Here is a 24,754-nt window from a genome sequence, read left to right as displayed (position 1 = left end):
TCTCCACGGGTACATTTTAATTCAGCTTACAAAGCCGAGATGCAGAGAAGGCCTCTGGGTGGGGGAGGGTCATGGCTCCGTCCCCAGAAGTCCCTCCCATGTCTCACCTCGCGCGTTGAAGACTCTCCTAGCCATCTCTGTGTAAATTCTGTGGCAAGTAACTTAGCTTGTAGGGTAAGGCTGTCCATCTTATTTTAAAGCCACTAAATTGCCTAATCATAAAAGCTGAATAGCTTGAGTAATTTTGCTGTTAATACTTTAGGCCGTACACCCTCCTTAGAAGGCACTGTGTATGCCCAGTCGTGTCTGACTCTTCGTGATCCCATGGACTGTAGCCCCCCAGGCTCCTCTTCCATGGAATTTTCCAGGCAAGAATACTAGAGTGGGTTGCTATTTCCTACTCCAGGGATCGAACCTGTGGCTCTTGCGTCTTCTGCATGGGCAGGCGGATTCTTGACCGCTGCACTACCTGGGAAGCCTTTAGAAGGCACTTCATGATCCCAGATCCGTGGTTTTCAGCCCAGTCTGAACGGCAGCTCATAATGCAGTGGGCGGAGAAAGCGACCGCGCAGCTCCGTGACTGCTCACCAGCGGCTGTGAGGGAACTGGGTGGTTTTGAGTGTGTATTTTACTGACTGTCTCTTGTGTTTCAGACCTGTCCACTGCACGGCAGATCAGAGTGGTGGGGAAGACAGGCGAGTTTGCTGTTGTCGTGGGATGTACATTTTAATGTGGGGTGCTGGGGAGTGGGACGTAAGCCTGTGTAGATACAGAGAGTCATGGAAGAGGGCAGTGACTGCTGTGAAGAAACCAACACAGATGATCGTATACACAGCCAGATGGGTGGCTGCCTTAGGAGAGGCATCAGAAAGGGCGTCTCTGAGAAGGTCATGTTTGAGCTGAAACGTGCCATGAAGCTAGCAATGTGGTGATCTGGAGGAGGAACATTCCAGGCTGAGAGAGCAGCTGATGCCGAGTCCTCAGTGAGAGAGAGCCAAGGATCAGCAGGGCCTGCTGGAGGCGGAGGTGGCTGTGGGGATATCTGGTGGGCTGTCCTGCCGACCACGCTAGGAGTTTGGGTTTGACCCCACCTGCAGTGCGGAGCCTGGAGGGAGCTGAGGGGAGTGTGGGACCCGGGAGGAGGGCTGGGGAGCCTGGAGGAGCTGAGGGGAGTGTGGGACCCTGGAGGAGGGCTGGGGAGCCTGGAGGGTGTGAGGGGAGTGCAGACCCGGGAGGAGGGCTGGGGAGCCTGGAGGAGCTGAGGGGAGTGTGGGACCCTGGAGGAGGGCTGGGGAGCCTGGAGGGTGTGAGGGGAGTGCAGACCCAGGAGGAGAGCTGGGGAGCCTGGAGGAGCTGAGGGGAGTGTGGGACCCTGGAGGAGGGCTGGGGAGCCTGGAGGAGCTGAGGGGAGTGTGGGACCCTGGAGGAGGGCTGGGGAGCCTGGAGGGTGTGAGGGGAGTGTGGGACCAGGGAAAGGGCTGGGCTGTGCTGTGGGCGGGGGTGGAGGTCGGCACGGCCCCTGGATGGGCAGCGGGCATCAGCGATGTGGACTGAAGACGGTCTGGAGCAAATACAAGCTGAGGATGGGTATTGGATTACTGTGGCCTTCTCCCACTCCTCAGTCGGCTCCACTGTTAGCACTGTTTGGGGGCCTTCTCACCTCTCGCCTGCGAGTCTCTTCCTTGTCTAACTGTTCCCCTTGACTCTGTTAACTTGCTTTTCCCATCCAGCTCCTGTGTTGAACACTGTTTCTCTCCAGCACGTTCCTAGTCCTGCCCCTATTTGCCTGTCTGGACCTTCTGTGACCCTCTGGTTTTGCAGAAGACGTGCTTATCCAGACTCCCTAACACACACACACTGTTCCCTTTTCAGACTGTCCAGTTACCTCTGTGTTACTGACTTCTAGTTTAACTCCACTGTGGTCTAGGGGCAGGCATCATATGATTCCCCTTCTGTGAACTTTGTTAACGTGTGTTTTATAGTCCGGAATGGGATCTGTCTCTGAGAATGTTCTGTGTGAGCTGGAGGAGAATGTGTATCCTGCTTTGTTGGGTAACAGTGACCTGTAGCTGTCAGTTAGGTCCAGTTGGTTGATGATGTCGCTAGTTCAGCACTGTCCTTACTAGTTTGCTGCCTGCCAGTTCTCTCTGTCTAATCAAAGGGTATTGGAGTTTCCAGCTGTAATAGTGGATTCTTTCCTTTCTCTTGGGCTTCCCTGGTGGCTCAGAGGGTAAAGCGTCTGCCTGCAATGCGGGAGACCCGGGTTCAATCCTTGGGTCGGGAAAATCCCTTGGAGAAGGAAATGGCAACCCACTCCGGTACTCGTGCCTGGAAAATCCCATGGATGGAGGAGCCTGGTGGGCTACAGTCCATGGGGTCACAGAGACGCGGACACGACGGAGCGACTTCACTTTCCCTTTGGTTTCTCTTTACAGTTTGGTTGGGCTTTGCCTTGCACAGTGTGAGGCTCTGCTGTTAGGTGGTTCTTGCTGTGGCCTGTGTGTCTTCTTGTAGAATCGATCCCTTTATCATTACTCGGTGCCCTTTTTATCTTTTAGCTGGTGTTAGCATGGTATATCGTTCTCCAGCTGTTTCCTTCTAATCTATATGTATCTTTATATTTAAAGTGGTTTCATAGGCAACATGATGTTGGATTTTAAAATGATTTCTTGTAAGGCAAGTCTCCTGACACATTCTCTCAATTTTTGCTTGTCTGAGCAAGTTTTATCTCCCCTTCACTTTTTAAGGGCAGTTTTGTGGCAGCAGAATTCTAGTTTGGCAGGTTTCTCCTTCTCAAATAGTTGGAATTTTTCAGTCCACCTTCTGTCCTGCGTGGTTTCTGAAGAGAAGTTGAATGTAATTCTTTTTTTTTTTTTTTCAGCTAGGTAAAGGACTGGGGTCAGGGTCAGGGTCAGGGAAACGTGATTGAACGGAATGGACTGATGAGTTTTAAGACAGGGAATCACAGAGACTGTATTGTGGGAACACAGAGCAAGTAACAAATGACTAGATTCTAACACAGGAGGCAAGAAAAGTTGAAATCTGACTGAGGGCAGGAGTTGGATCTTGCTGAGCCTTGTGGAATATTTTTAAAAAGGCTGCCCTGTATTTCAAGGGAGATGAGGTATATGTTCTTTTTCAGATTCTTTTCCATTGCAGGTTATCACACACAAGGTATCGAAAATAGTTCCCTTTGCTGCACAGCAGGTTCTTGTTGTTTGTTTTATATAGTGGTGTTTATCTGTTAATCCCAAACTCCTGATTTGATGTGTGCATTTTTCATGTAAAACAGTGTTATCCAGGGGACTTCAAGTTCTTAGGTTTTCAATCAGATAATATTGAAAAATGGGCTTCCAGGTTAAACAATTCCAGGTAGCATGAGAAGAAGTTAAATTTCTTTACTTAGAAACTGAATATGTTAATGTGCCTTGTGACTCTGAGAAAGGAACACGATCTGCAACACTCTTTAAACTATTTACCTAAGATTCTCCTAGTGTGCCTGACCACAGAAACCTTTTTAGTTTTGGGTGGAGCATCATAAAACATAGGGCTGATTGTAAGCCATTTAGACACCATGTCTCTGAGGCTGAGCACAGCCTCTGGGCTGGGGGGATCCCAGCCCCACTCCAGCCCCCGAATGTAATTCTTAATTCCTGTATAGGTGAGATGAAGTCCTCCCCCCCACTCTCCCCCCCAGCCCTTTAAGAATTTTGTGTTTGATTTTCTGCACTTTGAAAACGATATGCTGAGGTGTCGTTCTTTTGGCATTGGTCCTGCGCGGTGGCTTCTGAGCTTCCTGGTGCTGCGGTTTGGTAGCTGACATTAATTTGGACAGTTTTCTCAGTGATTGTTTCCTCAGATACTTCTCCTGTTCTTTTCTCTCTTCTCTTTATATCCCCATGACAGTCCTTGAAGGCTCTGTTCTTTTTTTCCCGTCTCTTTCTCTTGCTTTTCAGTTGTTGAGGATTTTGTTGAGATATCCTCTGGCTCAGATTCTTCCTCAGCTGCATCCAGTCTATTCAATGAACCAACCCATCACAGGCATTCCTCTCTGTTACCCTGTTTTATACCTCTAAGTTTATTTTTGATTCTTTCTTAGGATTTCTGGTTTTTCCTACATTGCCTGTGTGTTCTTACATGCTGTCTACTTTATCCATTAGAGCCCCGAGTGTATTAATCATACTTGTTTTAAACTTCTGACTTCATAATTGCACTTTCTTTAGTTCTGATGCTTGCTATGTGTATTCCATTTGTTCTTTCTACCTTCAGGCCTTATAATTTTGTTGTTGTTCTGTTTTGTTTTTATGACAGCTAGATGCGATTCCCTGGTTAAAGGAGCTGCTGTCAGTAGGTCGTTTGTAATGTGATGAGCTGAGGGGAGAAGGGAAGTATCCTTTAGATGTATGGTCAGTCTTTTTGTGCCTCTTGACTGTGCCCTTCACAGTGTTTCTTGGATTGCCCTTCCCCTTAGATGGACAGGATGGCTGTGGTGTGGGTTGGGCTGGGCATTTCCCACTCACCAGGTCAGTTAGGGGCCGAAGGAGTCTTAGCAGGTTGGGCTCTGGGTGACTCATTCTCCCTGAAGGCAGGTCTCGTTCAGAAGAACAGAGTCCCCCTCTGTCCAGGTTGGCCCCTTTCCCCTCCCCCTGCCATAGCTGAGAGGATTTTTCTCTGATATTCACTGCGGGAACCTGGCCGAGCGCCTAGAATGACTCTCACAGTTTTGTGTGGGTCTCCCTGTGACGGAGTTTTCCTGGAGTTTTTACCCCTCAGAGGTAAATCCATGGACACAGGAGCCTGGTGGACTGCAGTCCACGGGGCTGCAAAGAGGTGCTGTTTCTGCGCAGGGTTTGCATTCCGTGCAGCCCCTCTGCTCCAGACCGCTCCTGCTGCTGCACTCTGTCAGTCCCGACAGCTCACCCTCAAGCCTGAGTTCATCACCACCCTGTTCTTGAAGCATGTTCCAGTCTTTAAAGCTGGAAATAATTTGTGCCTATTCTATGTTCCAGTGGCATTTTCTTAATAACTTTGTAATGATATTACTTAAGTTTCTTTGTTCTTCCAACAACACAAGAGAAGACTCTACACATGACATCACCAGATGGTCAACACCAAAATCAGATTGGTTATATTTTTGCAACCGAAGATGGAGAAGCTGTATACTGTTAGCAAAAACAACACCAGGAGCTGACTGTGGCTCAGATCATGAACTCCTTATTGCCAAATTCAGACTTAAATGGAAGAAAGTAGGGAAAACCACTAGACCATTCAGATATGACCTAAATCAAATCCCTTATGATTATACAGTGGAAGAGAGAAATAGATTTAAGGGACTAGATCTGATAGATAGAGTGCCTGATGAATTCTGGACGGAGGTTCGTGACATTGTACAGCAGACAGGGACCAAGACCATCCCCATGGAAAAGAAATGCAAAAAAGCAAAATGGCTGTCTGAAGAGGCCTTACAAATAGCTGTGAAAAGAAGAGAAGCGAAAAGCAAAGGACAAAAGGAAAGATATAAGCATCTGAATGCAGAGTTCCAAAGAATAGCAAGGAGAGACAAGAAAGACTTCCTCAGTGATCAATACAAAGAAATAGAGGAAAACAACAGAATAGGAAAAACAAGAGAGCTCTTCAAGAAAATTAGAGATTCCAAGGAAACATTTCATGCAAAGATGGGCTCGATAAAGGACAGAAACGGTATGGACCTAACAGAAGCAGAAGATATTAAGAAGAGGTGGCAAGAATACACAGAAGAACTGTACAAAAAAGATCTTCACGACCCAGATAATCACGATGGTGTGATCACTGACCTAGAGCCAGACATCTTGGAATGTGAAGTCAAGTGGGCCTTAGAAAGCATCACTACGAACAAAGCTAGTGGAGGTGATGGAATTCCAGTTGAGCTATTTCAAGTCTTGAAAGATGATGCTGTGAAAGTGTTGCACTCAATATGCCAGCAAATTTGGAAAACTCAGCAGTGGCAACAGGACTGGAAAAGGTCAGACTTCATTCCAATCCCAAAGAAAGGCAATGCCAAAGAATGTTCAAACTACTGCACAATTGCACTCATCTCACACGCTAGTAAAGTCATGCTCAAAATTCTCCAAGCCAGGCTTCAGCAATACGTGAACTGTGAACTTCCAGATGTTCAAGCTGGCTTTAGAAAAGGCAGAGGAACCAGAGATCAAATTGTGAACATCCGCTGGATCATGGACAAAGCAAGAGAGTTCCAGAAAAACATCTATTTCTGCTTCATTGACTATGCCAAAGCCTTTGACTGTATGGATCACAATAAACTGTGGAAAATTCTGAAAAAGATGGGAATACCAGACCACCTGACCTGCCTTTTGAGAAACCTATATGCAGGTCAGGAAGCAACAGTTAGAACTGGACATGGAACAACAGACTGGTTCCAAATAGGAAAAGGAGTACATCAAGGTTGTATATTGTCACCCTGCTTATTTAACTTATATGCAGAGTACATCATGAGCAACGCTGAGCTGGAGGAAGCATAAGCTGGAATCAAGATTGCCGGGAGAAATATCAATAACCTCAGATATGCAGATGACACCACCCTTATGGCAGAAAGTGAAGAGGAACTCAAAAGCCTCTTGATGAAAGTGAAAGAGGAATGTGAAAAAGTTGACTTGAAGCTCAACCTTCAGAAAACTAAGATCATGGCATCTGGTCCCATCACTTCATGGGAAATAGATGGGGAAACAGTGGAAACAGTGTCAGACTTTATTTTGGGGGCTCCAAAATCACTGCATATTGTGATTGCAGCCATGAAATTAAAAGACACTTCTTGCAAGGAAAGTTATGACCAACCTAGATGGCATATTAAAAAGCAGAGACATTACTTTGTCAACAAAGGTCCTTCTAGTCAAGGCTCTGGTTTTTCCAGTGTTCACGTATGGATGTGAGGACTGTGAAGAAAGCTGATTGCCGAAGAATTGATGCTTTTGAACTGTGGTGCTGGAGAAGACTCTTGAGAGTCCCTTGGACTGCAAGGAGATCCAACCAGTCCATTCTAAAGGAGATCCGTCCTAGGTGTTCACTGGAAGGACTGATGCTGAAGCTGAAACTCCAATACTTTGGCCACCTCATGCGAAGAGTTGACTCACTGGAAAAGACTCTGATGCTGGGAGGGATTGGGGGTGGGAGGAGAAGGGGACGACAGAGGATGAGATGGTTGGATGGCATCACCGACTTGATGGACATGGGTTTGAGTGAACTCCGGGAGTTGGTGATGGACAGGGAGGCCTGGCGTCTGTGATTCATGGGGTCGCGGAGAGTCGGAGACGACTGAGCGTTTGAAGTGAAGTCTCTTTGATATTGCTCAGGTCTCCTTAGGCGTGCCACGGCATTCGTCTGCCAGTGTACTCAGTACATTTAGATTACTCTCCTTAGCATTGTGGATGCCAGGATAAATATGGCCAGGGTCTTTAAGAAGCTCACGTTCTTGTAGAGAAAGCAGACCTAAAAGCTTTGCACAATAGGGTAGCTGCACTGCGATGGAAAGAGGAGAAACAGGAGCAACAGAGAAGCCCCGTGGCCTCACGTCCCGTCGGTTAGGCCTGTCTAGTGTTCCTGGCTCGTGGTCCCTGCCTACCTGAGGTGGGCGTGCTGTGCTCAGTGTGCCCGGCTCTCTGCGACCCCATGGACTTTACCCATCAGGCTTCTCTGTCTGTGGGGAGTCTCCAGGCAAGAAAACTGAAGCTTCCCTTCTCCAGGGGAATCTTCCCAGCCCAGGGATCCAAGCCAGGTCCAGGCGGATTCTTTAATGTCTGAGCTACAAGGGAAGCCCGAGAATACTGCAGTGGGTAGCATATCCCTTCCCCAGAGAAACTTCCTGAGCCAGGAGTTGAACTGGGGTCTCCTCAGTTGTAGGTGGATTCCTTACCAGCTGAGCTACGAGGGAAGCCATGCCTACCTAATGGCGCTGCTCTGTAAACACCTGAGTGTGTTAGCTCCGTACCGAACGCAGTGCACAGTGGGATCTCGGCCCCTGTTCAGTTTAGCCTGGGAAAAGAAGTCAAGTCTCTCCCAGGGGAAACATGGGCATAAAATGATGTGTTAAGTTCTGTGCTCCTCTGAACAGCTTCCTTCTTTCTTTCGCTTTCATTGTGTTATTATCAGTGTGAAGTACTTGTATGGCTGTAACTTGCAGGACCCCGAGGGAAGCAGAATAAAGGGCGGAAAATACCAGGGAAAAACATGCCTTCCTTGTTGTCCACCCACATCTCGTCTCTCAGACCTCATGGCAACCCCTGGAGGGTGTTTCTATCTTACTGCAGAGTCAGGGTGGCGCCCAGTAAATGCGCATTGATTGTGAATCCTGTCATTTATGATCAGTTTTTCAATTTTAGTAATAATATCTCTAATATTTCCAATCTTCAGAAACATAAACACACTTAAAAATACTATTATCCACCTTCTAGTCTGAGTTTAAACAAGATAATTTCTTCTCGTAAGCTGTGTTGTTTTCTCATTATAGAATTTATTTGATCTGAATGTGTCACTGAATTAAATATTACCTTCTCTTTCAACTTACTTTAATATTGTTTTATTCTACTAACCTTTTTTGCCTCAGAGGGTTTTATATTCATTTCAATTAATTGTTCCCTATCTCAAACTAATGAGGTTGTTATTGTTGTCATTTTTATTCCTGAATGGGGAAAAACTGACAATCAAAAAGTAAACCAAGTAGCTTCCAACTTATAGCATTTCTGCTTCAGAACTTGACCCATCCATTCTCAACCAATTTTGCCATGCTTCAAAGGCTTAACATTATATGAAATTCAGTATTATTTAAAATGATATTGAGTTCAGAATAAAGTATCACTTCCATATTATATACTAAAGAAGTCTGTTATTTGGTCTATCAAGGTCTATTCTAAAAGTATATTTATAGTGTCTATAAGATCATTTGCAAATTAACATATTTATAAGCTATTGCCAAATAGTGTCGTCTTTTCTTCAAATGCCTCTCTTGAATTAAATGATTAAAATTCTTCAGCTTACTTTAATCATTGTAACTGTGACGACATTTAAAGGTTGGTCTGATCGCCTCTCGGGCCACCATTCTCAGCGTCTGGTCTTGCGTGGTTCTGGTTTTGCGGGGTTCTTGCCATCTGCGCCTCGGGCAGCTCGCTTTACAGTTCATTCCACTCCATCCCACTCGGTTCTCCAGGACACAAGTAGATCTGTAACCAGCCTTCTCATTCAACAATCCCTTTTGTTTGTATTCCCCATATGGTCCAAACTTCAGACTATTTATTTCAGCAAACTTTGTTTCCTCAATTTTTTTTTATATTGTCATTTGATATTTTTTGGATTCATTAATAATTGCTAAAACTTTCTCTTTAAAACCATAGATGTGTACTGTCCAGTTTGGTAGCCCCCAGGCACATGTGGAGATTTAAATTGAAATTAATTTAGATTAAATAAGTCTTCATCAGCCACTCTCAAGTGCTATTGGCTACTGTATAAGCCAGCACAGATACAGGACATTTCTATCATCACAGAAAGTTCTGCTGGACAGTACTGTGAAAATAAATTGATTGTTGTTATATTTTTGTACTGCATATGATAGGAATATCTGCATTTTATTTTTTATTCACAGTGAACTTTTAGAGACAGCCTGTGCTTAATATTTACTTTTGTTTCCTATCTCTGCCCTTAAGAAACCTCCATGAGTTTTTATAGTGCACAAGTCTTATTTGAGTTTTTGATCAAATTTAGTTACTATGTAGTGGATAGTGTGAAATTAGACTACTTTGAGAATGTTTTATGTATTAATAATATACAAAAGTGATTTTACAAAGTTTTTTTTTCTCCTTATTTAAAGTCCATCTTCTACACATTTCCTATTTTTCAGAGAAATAATGCTGATTCTCTAATCCAACAGTGATTGTCACACTAGTGCAAATTTAAGATATCCTAAATGTTGGTGTGTTTTATACAGTTTCCTCCAAACCCTTTTTTTTTTTTTTTTTTTTTCGGTTAAATAAAAACCAAATTCCTCAGGGAAAGGAAATTTTTACAAGCAATTTCAGAGCAGAATTGATTTTGGTGTGTGTTAATGCAGACAATCTGCCCAGTGTTAAAATGTTAAAGAGAAAAAAACCACACAAGCTGCCATGTTCGTGTGATCACACCAAAATAGCAGCTTGTATTTATATTTTCAGTCTCCTCGAGGTGGACTGCAGGCACACACCGCCGAGTGGCTGTGCTTGGTGTTGTGTTGTGGTTCTGTCTGATGCCGGCGCCGTACACGCTGTGCATGCACGACCAGCCCTCACATACGCACTTGTTCACAGCCGTGGAAGTGAAAACGACAACACAAGCCGCTCTCTGTGGGCTGTCGGCAACCTGTGTGTGTTTCTTAAATATTAAAGAGGGGGAGAAGCAGATTTTCAGGAACACAAGAAACAATTCTTCCGTCAAATGGCCTGTAGTCCTTCCTTATTTCACAGCTTTTAAGGTAAAAGCAAAATATTGGATTCTCGCAGTTCCCTCTATATATTTAGAAGTAGGTATATCCTGTACTGCTCATGTTTTTGACATGTATTTTTCTCATTTCTGCTGCATGTAAGCACGCAGATTCTTACTACATATTTGCTCCAATTTATGGGATATTTTTAACCTTAAAATTTCTTTCTAGCATTTGCTGAAAATGGAGGTGTGTCTGCAGTGGGCTTGGTGCTGTGACTGTGCCCGCGCCCCTGGCCCCTGGAGCCTGGGGGCGGCGACCCCGCAGCGTCCGCAGAGTTCACCCCGAGCTGCGGGCCAGAAGGGCTCTCCCTGGGAGATCTCCTGTGTAAATGAAGCCAGCGTCTTTTAGCACTGTTTATATTTCTAAACTGCAGATTCACGTACTGGCCATGAAGAGGTGAAAAGGTGAAGTCCGCTGGGTGGCGGAGTAATCCCTTATGCTGTAACGTTCCTCATCGGCCCAGCCTGTTCAGTAGAGTCACAGTATTTTAGGAAGTTTCATGCAGATTTGGAATTGACACTCCTTTACTACTTCAAGGATAAATGCTTTAAATTGCTTTAAATTTTTTTCTTAATTGTTGAAATACTGCAAAATGAAGTCTTTCAGTGTGACAGAAACTTGCACTTAGAGTGCATATTTCTATGTACCTATACTTTTTTTTCTCTTAATTTTTCACCTTTATGGTATCAGTAGAAGGTTTTTTGTTTTTTCTTTTATTTGAGGCAAGGAGGCAGCGCTGTGTAACTTGGGGCATCAGAGAACTAGAAAGAACCTTTGCTGGCCACCTCTATTCAGATGGTGACAGACACCACCCTGAAGCTCCAGTCCCACTGCCTCTGTCCCCACTATCTTTCTTGGACATTTCCAGTCATCCTAAGTCTTCTCACCTGGATGGTGATTCCAAACTCGCACCTTCCCTGTTAGGCTCTGGGAGGTTGTTCTGCTATCCTCTTGGGCTGGATCACACCCTTGTCATCACAACAGATTTCTACTTTCTTTTCTATGACCTTAAAAATCAGCGTTCACCTCTAGTTTATGGCTCTAGCCTTTAGTAAGCTTTGCCTTCTCACCTCCAGTCCAAGTTCATGACTTAACTTTCATTTTTCATTGGTTGGTTGGTTTGTAGGTTTCTGGACTTATTTATTCATTCAGCAAATACTACTTGAGAAATTACTAGGTAGCAGCTACTATTCTAGAAGTTGAGGATCCTGATAAAGAAAATATTGCCTCTTCCATTCTTTTATAGAACCCTGCATATTTTATTGTAATTATCTTCCTTTTAAAAATATCTGTGTAATATCTATTTTCTTGTCTAGATTTTAAGTAGTTTATTTTTTTATATTTTTGCTATTCCCCAGCACCTGGCATCCATAATAAGCATTGTGTCATTGGTAATCATCTTAAATCCTTTTATTTTGCAAGTGCATAAGTTGAAGCTCAGAAAGAATGCCTTAAGAAAATATAACTTGTTAATGGCTGCAGTGGAAATACTACCTGGGACTCCAGGTCTTTCAGCTAGTCTGTAATATTTTATGTTAATCTTATTTGCCTGAATTTACCACTTTTTTTTTTTTCTCAATTCAAGAAGCTTTTATTGAACACCTTCTGTATGCATAACACTTTGTGGAGCAAACAGGAGATGGAAGCATGAGTGGGCTACTTCAAGTCTTACCCAGAAAGTTGTGGAGATTAAATACGCCCCTATGGTTTCTGCCCTCTGGGTTCACATATTCTAATATAGAGTTGCTCAACCTTGGGAGTATTGATGTTTTGGACCAATTAACCCTCTGCTGTGAGAGGCTGTGCTGGGCAGTGTGGGGTGCTTAGCAGCATCCCTGATCCCCAACTACTGCAGCCTCTATCAGGCATACTTTTTAGGTCTTTCCAGGGCATTGGGGTGTCTTGTCTGACAGGAGGGTTCTCTGAGGCACCACTTTAGAGTGTTCTGAGAGCTTAACAAAGGATTTTACATTCACCCCCTCGGTTTCATCTTTCAGCCTTGTTTTTCTGTGTCTTATGTTTGATCTTGGCCCAAAAGTAGAGTCTTAATGCTTCATGTGTGACTCAGGAGGGTGAGAAGGAGACAAGGTTGGACTTGAAATACCTTCCTGTTGAGCAGCTGTTCCCTCCGCTTCCCTCTCTCCTTTGTTGTAAGGGACATGCAGCCCAGGCGGCAGCTCTGCACTGCCTAGACAGGCTCCTGGGCCCAATCACCAGTGTACTGGGTACATTTGCAATAGTCCAAATAAACAGAGGCTGCTGTGTTGCTAGTACCCAATACGGAAGCTTTGTCTCCACTTTTCTAGAGATGTTTTCCTCACTTTGACTTTCGGCCTCGCTGGCAGCCTCATGGGCTGTCTGGCTGGCTAATCGTCTCTTTCAGATCCTTCAGTCTTTTCACTGTGGCTTGTATAACGTTCTAGCTCCTGTCCGGTCCCATAGCTACCTCTACCGCATATTTAAAAAAAGGAAGCAGCCCAGTTTCAGGTATTAGAAGCTGTGTTCATTATCTCTTGCTACATATGTCATAGTTGCTGGACATCAGGGGTTTGGGAGCAGCCGAGGTCCTGGCTCTGGGACCTCTGAGCTTGCAGTCAGGTGTCAGCTGGAGCTGGGGTGGTGTGGAGGCTGCTGAGGGCTGGAGGACCCATGTAGGTCTCTTTGTGGTGCTGCTTAAGTGTCCTTTCTCTAAGAGGAGTCTTCCCCTAAAGCAGACAACCCAAGAAGGAAAGGCAGTGTGTTAAAGAATTGACAGGTGTAGCTTTTAAACCAGCACAGTCCGTATGCAGCCTCCCGGGTTTCCCAGATGCCCTTTTCCACTCTGTCCAGCCAGAAGCGGAAATGTGGGCGGCACCTGAGGTGGGATGCGCTCAGGAGCAGCACTCTGTGGTCTCCTGTTGCGGATGCTGAGACGTTCAGTCCAGCTTCCTGCCTGGAAAGAGGAGAGGGCAGATCTGGTTGAATGGGGGGTGGTGAGGTCATCACCCCAAGCAGAGAGGGCAGGAATCGAAGGTGTCCGTCCTCCTTTCAGCCCGGCTCCTCTCACACCTCTGGTTTTTCCTTTAATAAAACAACGAGCTAGAGTAAGACATTATAGTTATTTTGGTGTTTAATCGTATTCTAGGGAGTTTTCATCAGCTCATTTTAAATTTTAGGTGGATGCTGGTGGTTGAAGTTCTGGGTTTGAAGTGTGGACACAGCATCAGTTATTGTTCCTGCAAGCCCTGCGGTGTGGCTCCATCCTCCTGCTTGGCGATAAACTTTCACCAAGGGCTTTCTTTTTTCCCTTGGGGCATCTTATCGAATACTTGCATCTTCATAATCATCTGGGCCCAGCGCTTTGTCTGTTTCAATACTTCTAATCACCTAATCGCACGCCGTAATGCAGTGACAAAGCCCTTTGTGACTTCACTCTTGTCTTAACCCTTGTCTTGCTTAGGAAACATTCCTGTGTCTCTTTGTTGTCTGAGGGATTCTCCATCATGGATATACCTTGGATGTTTGCCTCGTCCCCTTTTTGTCTGTGTCGTGACCAGCCAGGCCCTGTTGAAGGTCTTCCCGGTTGACTCCCATCAGGTATCTGGGCTCCTGTTTCTTGGTCTCAAGTTGAGGTTTCATTGTCCTGCCTGTCTCACTTCTTGACTCAGCCTCATACCCTGAGGTCACGTGAGAAGATACCCAGAACGCAAGCAGAATAGTTGTCATAAACGGCTTTTGTGACAGAATTAGTGCCGTTTATCATTGATAGATCTTAGGTGTCCACAGGCATCCATGAGTAAATGTAATGGAAATCAACAGCATTGTTTCAAAATTGTAGTGATCTGTGCTTCAGGATAACTTAAAAATTTGACAAGGGTCAATTTTTCTTCATATATGTATTTTAGACAACAGTGAAAGAAAACATGATAGAGTTACAGTTTTACCATTTTACAACCTCTGATGAATTAATCTAGACAGTGATCATTGGCCGTCACAGAAAGAAAAGCTAAAAAGCTCTGTCTCCCAAAGCTTAAGAGAATAGCAGGATTGGTTTTGTTGGTGAATCTCCGACTTGAGGAGGGCTGAGCAGGCCATCTGTCTGCATTCCATGTGGCGGTGGCCAGACCAGGTCGAAGTTCAAGGACTAGAATCGTCGGAAGGCACGTCCTGTCTGTCTGGCTCTCTAGGCTGGCTCTCGGCTTAGACGTTCTCTGGAGCTGGAACACCTCCCCAGGGCCTCTCGTGGCTGCATGACTTTCTAGCAGCATGGCATCTGGGTTCCACGCTGTTTACAGATGGGGAGGTGGACGGCAGCTGTGTTGCAGCCTTGCTCGCATTGCCGTCTCTTCGTGAGAAGCTTGTCGCTGAGAACCGCGCCTGTGCAGAGCGGGGCGCTCCGCTGCCCTACCTCGGTGTGGGAGGAGCACCAAAGAATTCGGGAACGTGCGCTTGAAGCGACCGTGTCGTCCGTGGAGGATCGTGTTGAAAGTTGAATTTGAATCTGTTGAAATCTCTAGACCTTCTTACCAGTTTATGGGAATACAGGGGGATGAAGAATGTGTTCCATAAAATGGAAGAAGAGCAAGTAAAATTCAGAATGTGGAAAGTTTGTACAGGGTGAAGAGTTTGTTTTTTCTAGCATGCATTCTAAAAGAGAGAGGGAGAAAAGAGAGGAAGGGAGGAGAAGGCAAGGAAGGAAAGAAGGGACGAGTCTGTAGGATGCGTTTAAGAGACACACCAACAAATTTCAGCGTGCAGCTGCTTCTTGGAACTTGATTGGAACAAACTGAAAAACTTTTAGGAAAATTTGAACATTTGACTGCATATTTGGTTTAATCAATCGATTATTTTTATTATAGTGTTAAAGCAGTACCATGGTTGTGTTTTCAGAGAGTCTTTATATTTTAGAAATAAATGCACCCTGCATATCACAGTGATGGCTCAGGTTTGCTTCGAAGTACAGCACTGAGAGAGGAGGACACTAAAGAGAATTATTACTGATGAAGCTGGGTGACTGTGCTGGGGTTCAGTCCATTACTGCCTCTTCATAAATGTTGGAATTCTCTATAATGATGTATTTTTTAAACTTAAAATGAAATCTATATTGCCTACGAAATTGGAGTTATTTCAAGCTACAGAATAAAATGCATACACCAGATGTTTATACCTCTTGATATTAATTTGCAGTACGTAAAATTTGTCTATTTAATACCTCCACAAATCTTGAGAGAGAAACTCCTGTACTTTAAATGTTGATCAATTAAGTTGAATCGAATTATTACCTTTGTTTCTATCAAGTAAAAATGTTACTTGCTATTATTCCTAATCCCATCATGGAATACTTTGATATTCCTTTCTCTTTGCTTATCAGAGTTCGTCCTCACTTATTTACCATCTCTAGTTTCTTTTTTGGCCAAATTCAGAAATTCCTTCTCTTGGACTCTCATTTTCTAAGAATAACAGAATTCATCTTCAGTTCCCATTTATTGTGATTCTTCTCTCCTTTTCTCTTCTTTCTGATGGTTTGGCTTGAGTGAATCATAAACATTTCTAGTTCAGTCATAATTTTTTTTCTCTATTTCATCTTTAATGAATTTACCACCATTTCTCTTTTTGCATGAAACTGTAGAATCGCTCTTGATTTTTCAACATCTGAACAACTTTTATCCCAGCCTCGGTCTGTATTCTGTGATTTTTGCTATTGTTTCAAAAGCAGACTTTTCTTTCCCAGTGATAATTTGGGTTAGACTGCTGTTCAGATTACCTGCCCTGAATCAACACCAGATGTCAGGGAAGCTATTTTGAAGCTTAAAACCTATCATCAAAGCTGCCTATCACTATTCCTAGAGAAGCTGCTCACCGCTTTTCTCCCTTTCACTTCTGATTCCTGTAGATAGAATGCCTTCTCACTTGAAGCTTGATAACACAAGAATCAAGTGTTCCTTGTAGCAAATATGTTATTATTCAGGTGTATTCATCAGCCTCTGACTGATAGGTTCTTCTGTGTAACTCTGAACTCATGGAGTTTTACTCCACTGCCTATCTCTGACTCATTGGTTAGCAAAGCAGTTGGGAAGTACTGCTGCCCTGCCCACTCTCCAGGTACACTGGAGCAAGTGTTAATCTCTCCAGTTCGGTTCTTACTATTAACCTTCTGAGCTGGATTCTTTCAGCTGATAACTTCTCTGAATGTCAGTTCTTCCAAATTCTGAAAATAGCATAAACGTTTGTCTCTGTTTCAGAACTCTTCTGAGATCTCTCACACGTTACTTGTTTCATGCTGTGGATTCTTCATCACAATTTAGAGAGTGTCACACTTCCCTGAGAAAGAGGGTATCCTGAGGCTTCATAAACCGGCAGCCTTGTAGACTAGACTTGTGGATCATGTGCTGTCACACAGCTATGCTGTCCGCCTAATACACGTTTTCAGTTGATTGGGTATTTGCTAAAGGTGGGTAGTTTAAATTTTCTACCTGCAATTTGATTCTTAGAGATCTCTAGCTTTTAATCTCATGAGTGGTTAGTATGCATTTAAATGAAACTGTAAGTTTACATGTAAAATAATTTACATTTTTAGTAGTTAGGTATTAAACTCTCATAATTCGTGCATATTTGTTACAAAGTGAATATTGTAGCTTTTAGCACTTTCTCCCATAATCCATTCAGATTGCAGCAGCCATTGGGAATTTGGTGGTCCAGTGTATATAGACAATTTCCAAAGTGTTGTTAAAGAAGCAGCCATATAGAATCACTCGGTCATGTGACCTGTCTAGTCCTGAGATAGGAAGCCTGCTTCAAGGCAGGGCTAGATTTAAGTCATCCGATGAGCAAGGAGAGGAAACCATTTCACCTCAGAAGAATTACTCTATTTTTACTTTAGTGACGTAAGTGTTTCCAGGAAATTTCTTCTGAGCATTTTATTAACTAGTCACCTGTCTTTCATCCTGATTACTCTAATTTGGGGTATTTGACTTTCTAAAGTCTTTAGCAGCTTTCTTTTGTCCTAAATAACTCATTTAACAAGCTTTTGTATGCATCTCCTACTTCAGTTCTTTTGACACTATCTGGAACTTCTTTGTCTTCTAAGATATAGTTATTATTCTTGCTCTGACTCTACTTTCATATAATTGCTCCTCTTTAGGAACTCCAGCCTGAGTCTGGGCTATCTAGAGGTCCAGCACGCTGAGATTTATGCATGGCTGTGAGATAGCCCACGGACTATTTATTCGAAGCCCCAGAAGAGAGGCTTCCTTGCTGCAGGAGAAGAGGTCAGACTCCTGTGTCTGGGGACAGACTATATACCGAAGGGAATTTCAAGCCAAAGTCAGATGAACAGATAAAGATGAAACAGGCTGTACTTTATTATAAAAATTAGAATCAGGAAAGAGATGCCTTGCAGACCACTAGCATAGTCCACACAGTGTCCCAGCCTGAACTGGAAAGAAAGTTCTAACTCTCACAGGGGGCCTGGAGAGGATCAGAAGAATGCAGAAAACAGCTGAGGTCACCAGCGATAGGAAGCAGTAGACGGTCAGAATGTGAGTGAAATAGCCGCGGTTGCTCCTCTGGACACTCAGGAGGAACACCTTTCTGTCTCCGTGATGTGGCCCGTGCCTCGGTGCTCTCGGTGCCCAGCCTCCCACATGCTCTCTTATTTTCCGGCTCCCAAGCCGCCTCATTCACGTGTGCGGCTTGTAAAGTGAGCTGGACACCCGCCGCCAGGCCTGCTCCTGCTGCCGCCACAGTGTCTCACCTGGCCAGGAGCAGTGTGACCATCCCCGCTTCAGGGATGAGGCCGTTAGGCAGTCGTCTGCTGCAGTCCCGCAGCCAGTAGCTGTGCAGCAGCAAGCTGAACACAGGCTCTGCGCAGGCCTTGACTCTCCATTTCACCTCAGTGTAACATCCTCCTGTCTCCTTCCTCTGGACTCTGCTCATGCCGTCTTTTCCAAATTAGAGTTCCTCCAATACTCTCTTCTTTCCTTTTGACTCAGAAATGTAGCGTCATCTGTTGCTATCACCCCGCTGTAATGCTGCCTAGGAAGCTTCTTTGTATGCTTCCCGCCCTTCCTCCACCCTGTCGTCCTGCCCCCAGCTGGCAGCCCCTCCCGGAAGCACGTGCCCTCTGTGTCAGCAGCACCACACTGCACTCGGGATCCGAGACGCACCCTTCACCTTCTGTGCCCTCAGGGCTCTCCTTCTCATGGGTGACCTTTCCCACAGATGTTCGGTATTCTTCCTCTCCTAAAAATTCTCGTTCAGACCTTTTGTGATTGAACCCATTTGACGGCTTATTTCTGTATGGTGGTAGGAAGCCTTCGAATCCCATTCTTTTACCTATCAGTTCAGTTCAGTCCAGTCGCTCAGTCCTGTCCGACTCTCCGCGACCCCATGAATCACAGCACGCCAGGCCTCCCTGTCCATCACCAACTCCCGGAGTTCACTCAAACTCATGTCCACAGAGTCGGTGATGCATCCAGCCACCTCATCCTCTGTCGTCCCCTTCTCCTCCCGCCCCCAACCTTTCCCAGCATCCGAGTATTTTCCAGTGAGTCAACTCGTCCTATAGCTGTCCAGTGTTCCCAGCAAGACTTACTGAAGAGGCTGTCTTTTCTTCATTGTGTATTTTTGCCTCCTTCGTCAAAGAAAAGGTGCCCTTAGGTGTGTAAGTTTATCTCTGGGCTTTCTGTCTTGTTCCATTGGTCTGTATTTCTGTTTTTGTGCCAATGTGGTCCTATGACTATAGCTTTGTAATATAGTCTGAAGTCAGGAAGGTTGATTCCTCCAGCTCCGTTTTTCTTGGTCAAGATTTCTTTGGCTATTCATCATCTTTTGTGTTTCCATCCAAATTGTAAATTTTTTTGTTCTTAGTTCAGTTCAGTCACTCAGTCATGTCTAACTCTCCGCGACCCCATGGACTGCAGCATCCCAGGCCTCCCTGTCCATCACCAGCTCCCAGAATTTACCCAAACTCATGTCCATTGAGTCGGTGATGCCATCCAACCATCTCTTTGTTCTAGGTCTGTGAAAAATATCACTGGTAGTTTGATAGGGATTGCACTGAATCTGTAGATTGCTTTGGGTGGTATAGTCATTTTCACAGTACTGATTCTTCCAATCCAAGAACACGGTGTCTCTCTGCATCTGTCTGTGTCAACTTTGATTTCTTTCATCAGTGTCTTATAGTTTTCTGCATACAGGTCTGTTGTCTCTTCAGGTGGTTTATCCCTAGACATTTTATTCTTTTCGTTGCCATGGTAAATGGGATTGTTTCTTTAACTTCTCTGATGTTTCACTGTCAGTGTGTATGAATGCAGGGGATAGCTGTATTACTTTTATTACATCCTGACTGATTATTTTTGGATGACATTCATTCTTCCCTTATAGGGTCATCTCTTGGTATTCATGAGGGATGGAGTCCGGGACTCCCACAGATACCAAAATCCATGGATTGTTTAACTGTCTTGTATAAAATGCAGTAATACTCACCAGTATAATCTATGCCTGCTGCTGCTGCTGCTAAGTCACTTCAGTCGTGTCCGACTCTGTGTGACCCCATAGACGGAAGCCCACCAGGCTCCCCCGTCCCTGGGATTCTCCAGGCAAGAACACTGGAGTGGGTTGCCATTATCCTCACATAAATCATCTCTAGATTTCTTATTATACTTAATACAGTGTAAATACTGTGTAAATAGTTGTTGGCAGGCTAGCACATTCAAGTTTTGCTTTATGGAACTTTCTAAAATTTGTTTTTCCTGAACATCTTTGATCCATGGTTGGTTGAATCTGCAGATTTGAAAGCCACGTATCCACAGGGCTGACAGACAGATTCACTGTGTATTGCATTGCTCTGTATTTGCTCTTTGGGTTGTTGCCGTCTTTCGTTATAAGGAACTATTCAAGCTCCTTTCAGGAGAATGCTCTGCCCTTTTTATTTCAGACTACCTCACAGCACCTGGTAGAATCTTTGATCCAGAGATCATTCAAGCAGTACTGACTAACTCATTCCATTTAAAGTGGCATTTTAATCAAACAAAACTAATGGTGTGGTCATGTATAATAATTTAAATTCTGATATTTGCTTGAAAAAAAGATAATGATTTTTTTCACCGAGTTGGTGTTTACAAAATCATGTTATACCAAATGGGATTAAACAAAGCAATCCCCCACAGCAACAGGCTGTAAGTCATTTTGCTTAAAAACTGTTTATTCATCATGTGATGATCTTAAGCATATGAAGACATTTGAAATGTTTAGATGTCGAAGGTATCCCTTCCTTCTGTGATACAGTAATCTCCCTTTTCTCATCCTTTTTTCTTTAACACATCAGTCCCACCTCTGGCATAAGTTGCATGGCAAATACAGACTTGTAGTAAAACCAAAAGCCGCCCTTGGCACCTCTCAGAGATGAGAGTTTGAGGGTAATTCTTGAAATTGTGCTACTCAATTTCAATCCTCTGTTTTCTTTTTTTCAGGTTTCCTGAAATGCAGTTTTTCCAACAAGAAAGTGTGAGAAAAATTCTTACAGATGTTCTTTTCTGTTATGCTAGAGAAAACGAGCAGTTGCTTTATAAACAGGTAATGAAAATATCGTACAGGTGGCATCCATTGACTCAGAGTTTTCTATACAGCCTGACAAATGATAGAGTAATAATGTAGCCTTTATTGTATCCAAAGTTGTATCATAATAGTAAAGCAATCAAAGAGCTGCTTGTCAGCTGCACGGTGAGAAAAGTAGGCTTGCTGGCACACATATGCTTCTTCCTTATTATGAGACATTCTGCCAAATTGTCTTCTATAAGGCATTCAATCTTTCCTTTCAACTTTTGGGAGTTTGTTTATAAACAGCATCTTTGAAGGCAATCTAGTAATAAAACTTTTCAGAGTTGTATATATAAATATTGTTTCTAAGTACAGCATTTGTAAATACATGACATGCCATGTAGGAAGTGATCAAGTGTCCTTTTACTCTTTAAAAATCTACCGATAATATAACTTCAGAATTTATATGATATTCTTGGGATCTTGATGTTTAATTCATCTTGTAATTAAAGAAGGTTATTGGATTATGTGTATTCATTTTGAAATGTAAATTATTTAATATGTAAAGAAATATCCAGGTTTCTACTTAAGCTGATGGGATTCCAATAAAAATATACAAAGTTAGATACTTTAATGTATCTCAAAATGTATGTTAAGTGAGGATTCAAACTATTAATAAATTCCCTAACAATCCAAAGTTGTTATGTCAACTGATGACCACCCGAATTCAGTATAACAGAAAATACCTGCATGGTGAGAGCAGTTTATTTATAATTTGAGATAAACTTGATTTATTTAAAGATGATAAACGAAGTCACATTGCAGTTGTCCTAAATAATATATTTGTTATTCCATACATGGAAATATGCAAAATAACTAATTTTATCTTAGTTTGATATTTCTAATATATATTTTATATTAATTACATGCTGATAATGAGCTTTTAGAATTTGAAATGGAAAAAATATATCCTGTTCATAATGGCAACCGAAGCTATAAAATGTCTAGGAATAAATTTAATAATATAAGAATAAAAGCTATATAAAGAAAACTATAAATGTTATGGAAGGATATAAAGGTAGAGTTGAATAAATAGAAAAGTGACAACATGTTTTTAGGTGGGAAGATACTACTTCTTCCTAAATTAATATATAAATGTGTTATCATTCCACTGATAGGCTAAGTGAGAGAGACAGTTTTTTAAAACCGGACACAGTTATTTTAAATTTAGTGCCCAAAAGCTTTATAGTAATTTTAATGGCAAGAAAGAACATAGCTTACTGGTTGCAAGCACTGGGTCTAGACTCTGATTCCTTCCTTTGTATCTCAGCTCTAACACTTCTCAGACCGTACGCACACTTGCCTCTTCTGATCTGAACGCTTTGCTGCTGAGGGCAATGCTCTTGTAGAGTTAAAAGCATACAGTTCATGTTGGTAGTTACGGTGGTGATCACAGTTATTGTCGTTATTAAATGTGCCTAAGTTGCCACAGAATTTAGGGGAAGGGGAGAATGCTATAGGGAGACATGAAAATTGTTATGTTACATGATCAAACCAATGTAACAGTAGTGTGGAAACTGAGAAAAATAGATCAGTGGAACAAGGTAAGAACAGGTCCAATCATAAGTGAGCTCTTCATATAAGGTAGGGCATTTCCATTCAATGGGAAGAGGATATTGAATTGCTGTATTTGACTTTCCATCTAAAAACGATTAAATTCAAAGTATAATTGTAAGAACTAAAAATACATAAAAATTCTGGGTCAAAAGAACATTTAGGAGAATTTTTTGATAACCTCAGGGTAGGAAAGGCCTTCCCTAGCCAGCTATACTGTGCAGGTCAGATCCATGGTTCAGAGACCAACAGCAAACCAGAAAGGGGAGACAGTAAAGCTCCATCTGTGCGAGAGTGTTTGGAAGCCAAGAAAGTAACATCCTAGTAAGAATGAGTTACACTCTAAGAGTGTTATTAGCACACTTGCAAGCAGTTGTCAGGTGCAGGCTCCTCACCAGCGACCCCAGGTCCTTTCTGTTGCTCTGCTCTTGGTCTCACTGTGTCGGCTTTTGTCATCAAGCCTGTCTCCTCAGTCTGCTCTCTTCTCTTTGAAATGTCTGGGAGTATCTCACGATGAAAAACTTCATGATGGCCAGTGAGGTTAGAATATAAGTATGCCAAGTTATACGTCTATTTCCCCTTTTTCTTTAGAGAAAGGAACAACTAGATTCACGGACAAGAAAAACAAACACATTATAACTGCGTAGTCCATCGTTTGTAAGGCACACAGCACACTGCGTTTGTGAGGAAGACGAAAGAGAAGCGCGGCAGATCAGACACGTTTGATAATTTAGACAAAGTCTATCAGTCACTGAGGAGGAAACTATTATTAATTTACTGCTGGAGCATCACCTTCTAAGACTTAAAATTACTCCCTGTACATGTTAAAAATTCTATAGATTCTATCATGTAGAAATAATCCCTTACTCTAAGAGGATTGGATATTTAGCCAGATCAAATTTAAGAAAAAACCTTGAGTTTCATCACAAGCTGTTAAAGCTATTATTTTGTACTAGGTGACACCCCGTTTAACATCGACCATATTGTTAATAGTTATGGGATTTTATTGAATTAATGAGACTGTTATCATGTAGTAGAATGTCTTGCTGAGTTAATTGAAACTGCAGAGATTATATAAATGGTATTAATGAACTTTGACTGCCTGACGCCTCAGCTTTAATAAAGACTGCTTGGTGGGCTAAATGAGCACAGGCAGATAAAAGAACAGGTTCAATTTTGTGAGCCTACAGGCTGTTGATGAGGAAAACTTTGTTACCTTTATTTTCAACTGACATGAGTTTGGAGTGCGGTGACTACTGAGGATCCAGCAGTGAGCAAGGCTATAAGCAAGCAGAAACACTGGCATGTGGATGGAAGCAAAACACAACTTTCTTTTCTGTTATGTTTTATGAGATTTACAGCACACTGAATTTATTATCATTCTTTCCAGATCTCTTTTCATTTAAAGATGTCTATTTGGTTGTCAATTGTAATTAATAATCAGGTTTTACTAGTCTAGAATTGAGAGTAAGATCAACAATTTTTTCCAAATCTCTTTTAGAAAAATGTACCTAATTTAGTTGAATGTGAACCCTGAATATGTAAAAGGCTATCTTAGTGGTATTCAAGGGATTCTGAATTTTACAATTTTCCATTGTATAAAAAGCATTTTTTTATGGGAAATACTGAAGTATAATTCAGTACAATTCTTTTCCATTTTTCATCATATTATAGCTTTTACCAATGTGTTGATAAATGAAATATGTACCCCTCTAGTGGAAGCTGTTTCATTCATCCAGTCACTGAGCAGTGAGCACCTTGTATATGCTGAGCATGTAGTAGAATCTGGGTTTTCCTAGGTATGTACGGATGTACATACGCACACACATATACAGGTATGTAGTATGTATCACTTGCCAAGTTTATAACCGTGCAATACTTCCGTATGCATTTGATCATGTGTCTTGCTGTCCAGATCACAGGCTCCGTAATGGTTGGGAGGTGCTCACTCCATTCATTTTTGTGTTCTCAATACATCACGGGTAGTTAACAGATAACTTTTGGAATAAATAAAGGTAAATGATGTATGGGCAAATGGAGACTCTGGAGAGAGGTCACAAAAAGTAGAGGGAAGAGAACATTCAAAGAAAGTGAGAAGATGCATTTAGGCAAGAGCTGTTT

General features: G+C 42.9%; 1 protein-coding gene across 17 annotated transcripts in view; it reads left to right on the top strand.

Moving 5' to 3' along the window:
* TBC1D5 (TBC1 domain family member 5) overlaps nucleotides 1-24,754 on the top strand; it is a 623,629-nt gene that overhangs the window by 327,239 nt on the left and 271,636 nt on the right. For all 17 annotated transcript variants that reach the window (XM_088835359.1, XM_088835371.1, XM_055416924.2 and 14 more), the window contains one exon: nucleotides 20,953-21,055. In XM_088835359.1, coding sequence (XP_088691485.1) covers nucleotides 20,953-21,055 — 103 coding nt within the window. The remainder of the gene's footprint in view (nucleotides 1-20,952; nucleotides 21,056-24,754) is intronic.

Source organism: Moschus berezovskii, chromosome 1 (assembly GCF_049115385.1).
Source record: "Moschus berezovskii isolate FMDL1 chromosome 1, NW_MosBer_1.0, whole genome shotgun sequence".
Lineage (NCBI taxonomy): Eukaryota > Metazoa > Chordata > Mammalia > Artiodactyla > Moschidae > Moschus > Moschus berezovskii.
The sequence above is the reverse complement of the archived record's forward strand: the minus strand, read 5'-3'. Positions and strand labels throughout refer to the sequence as shown.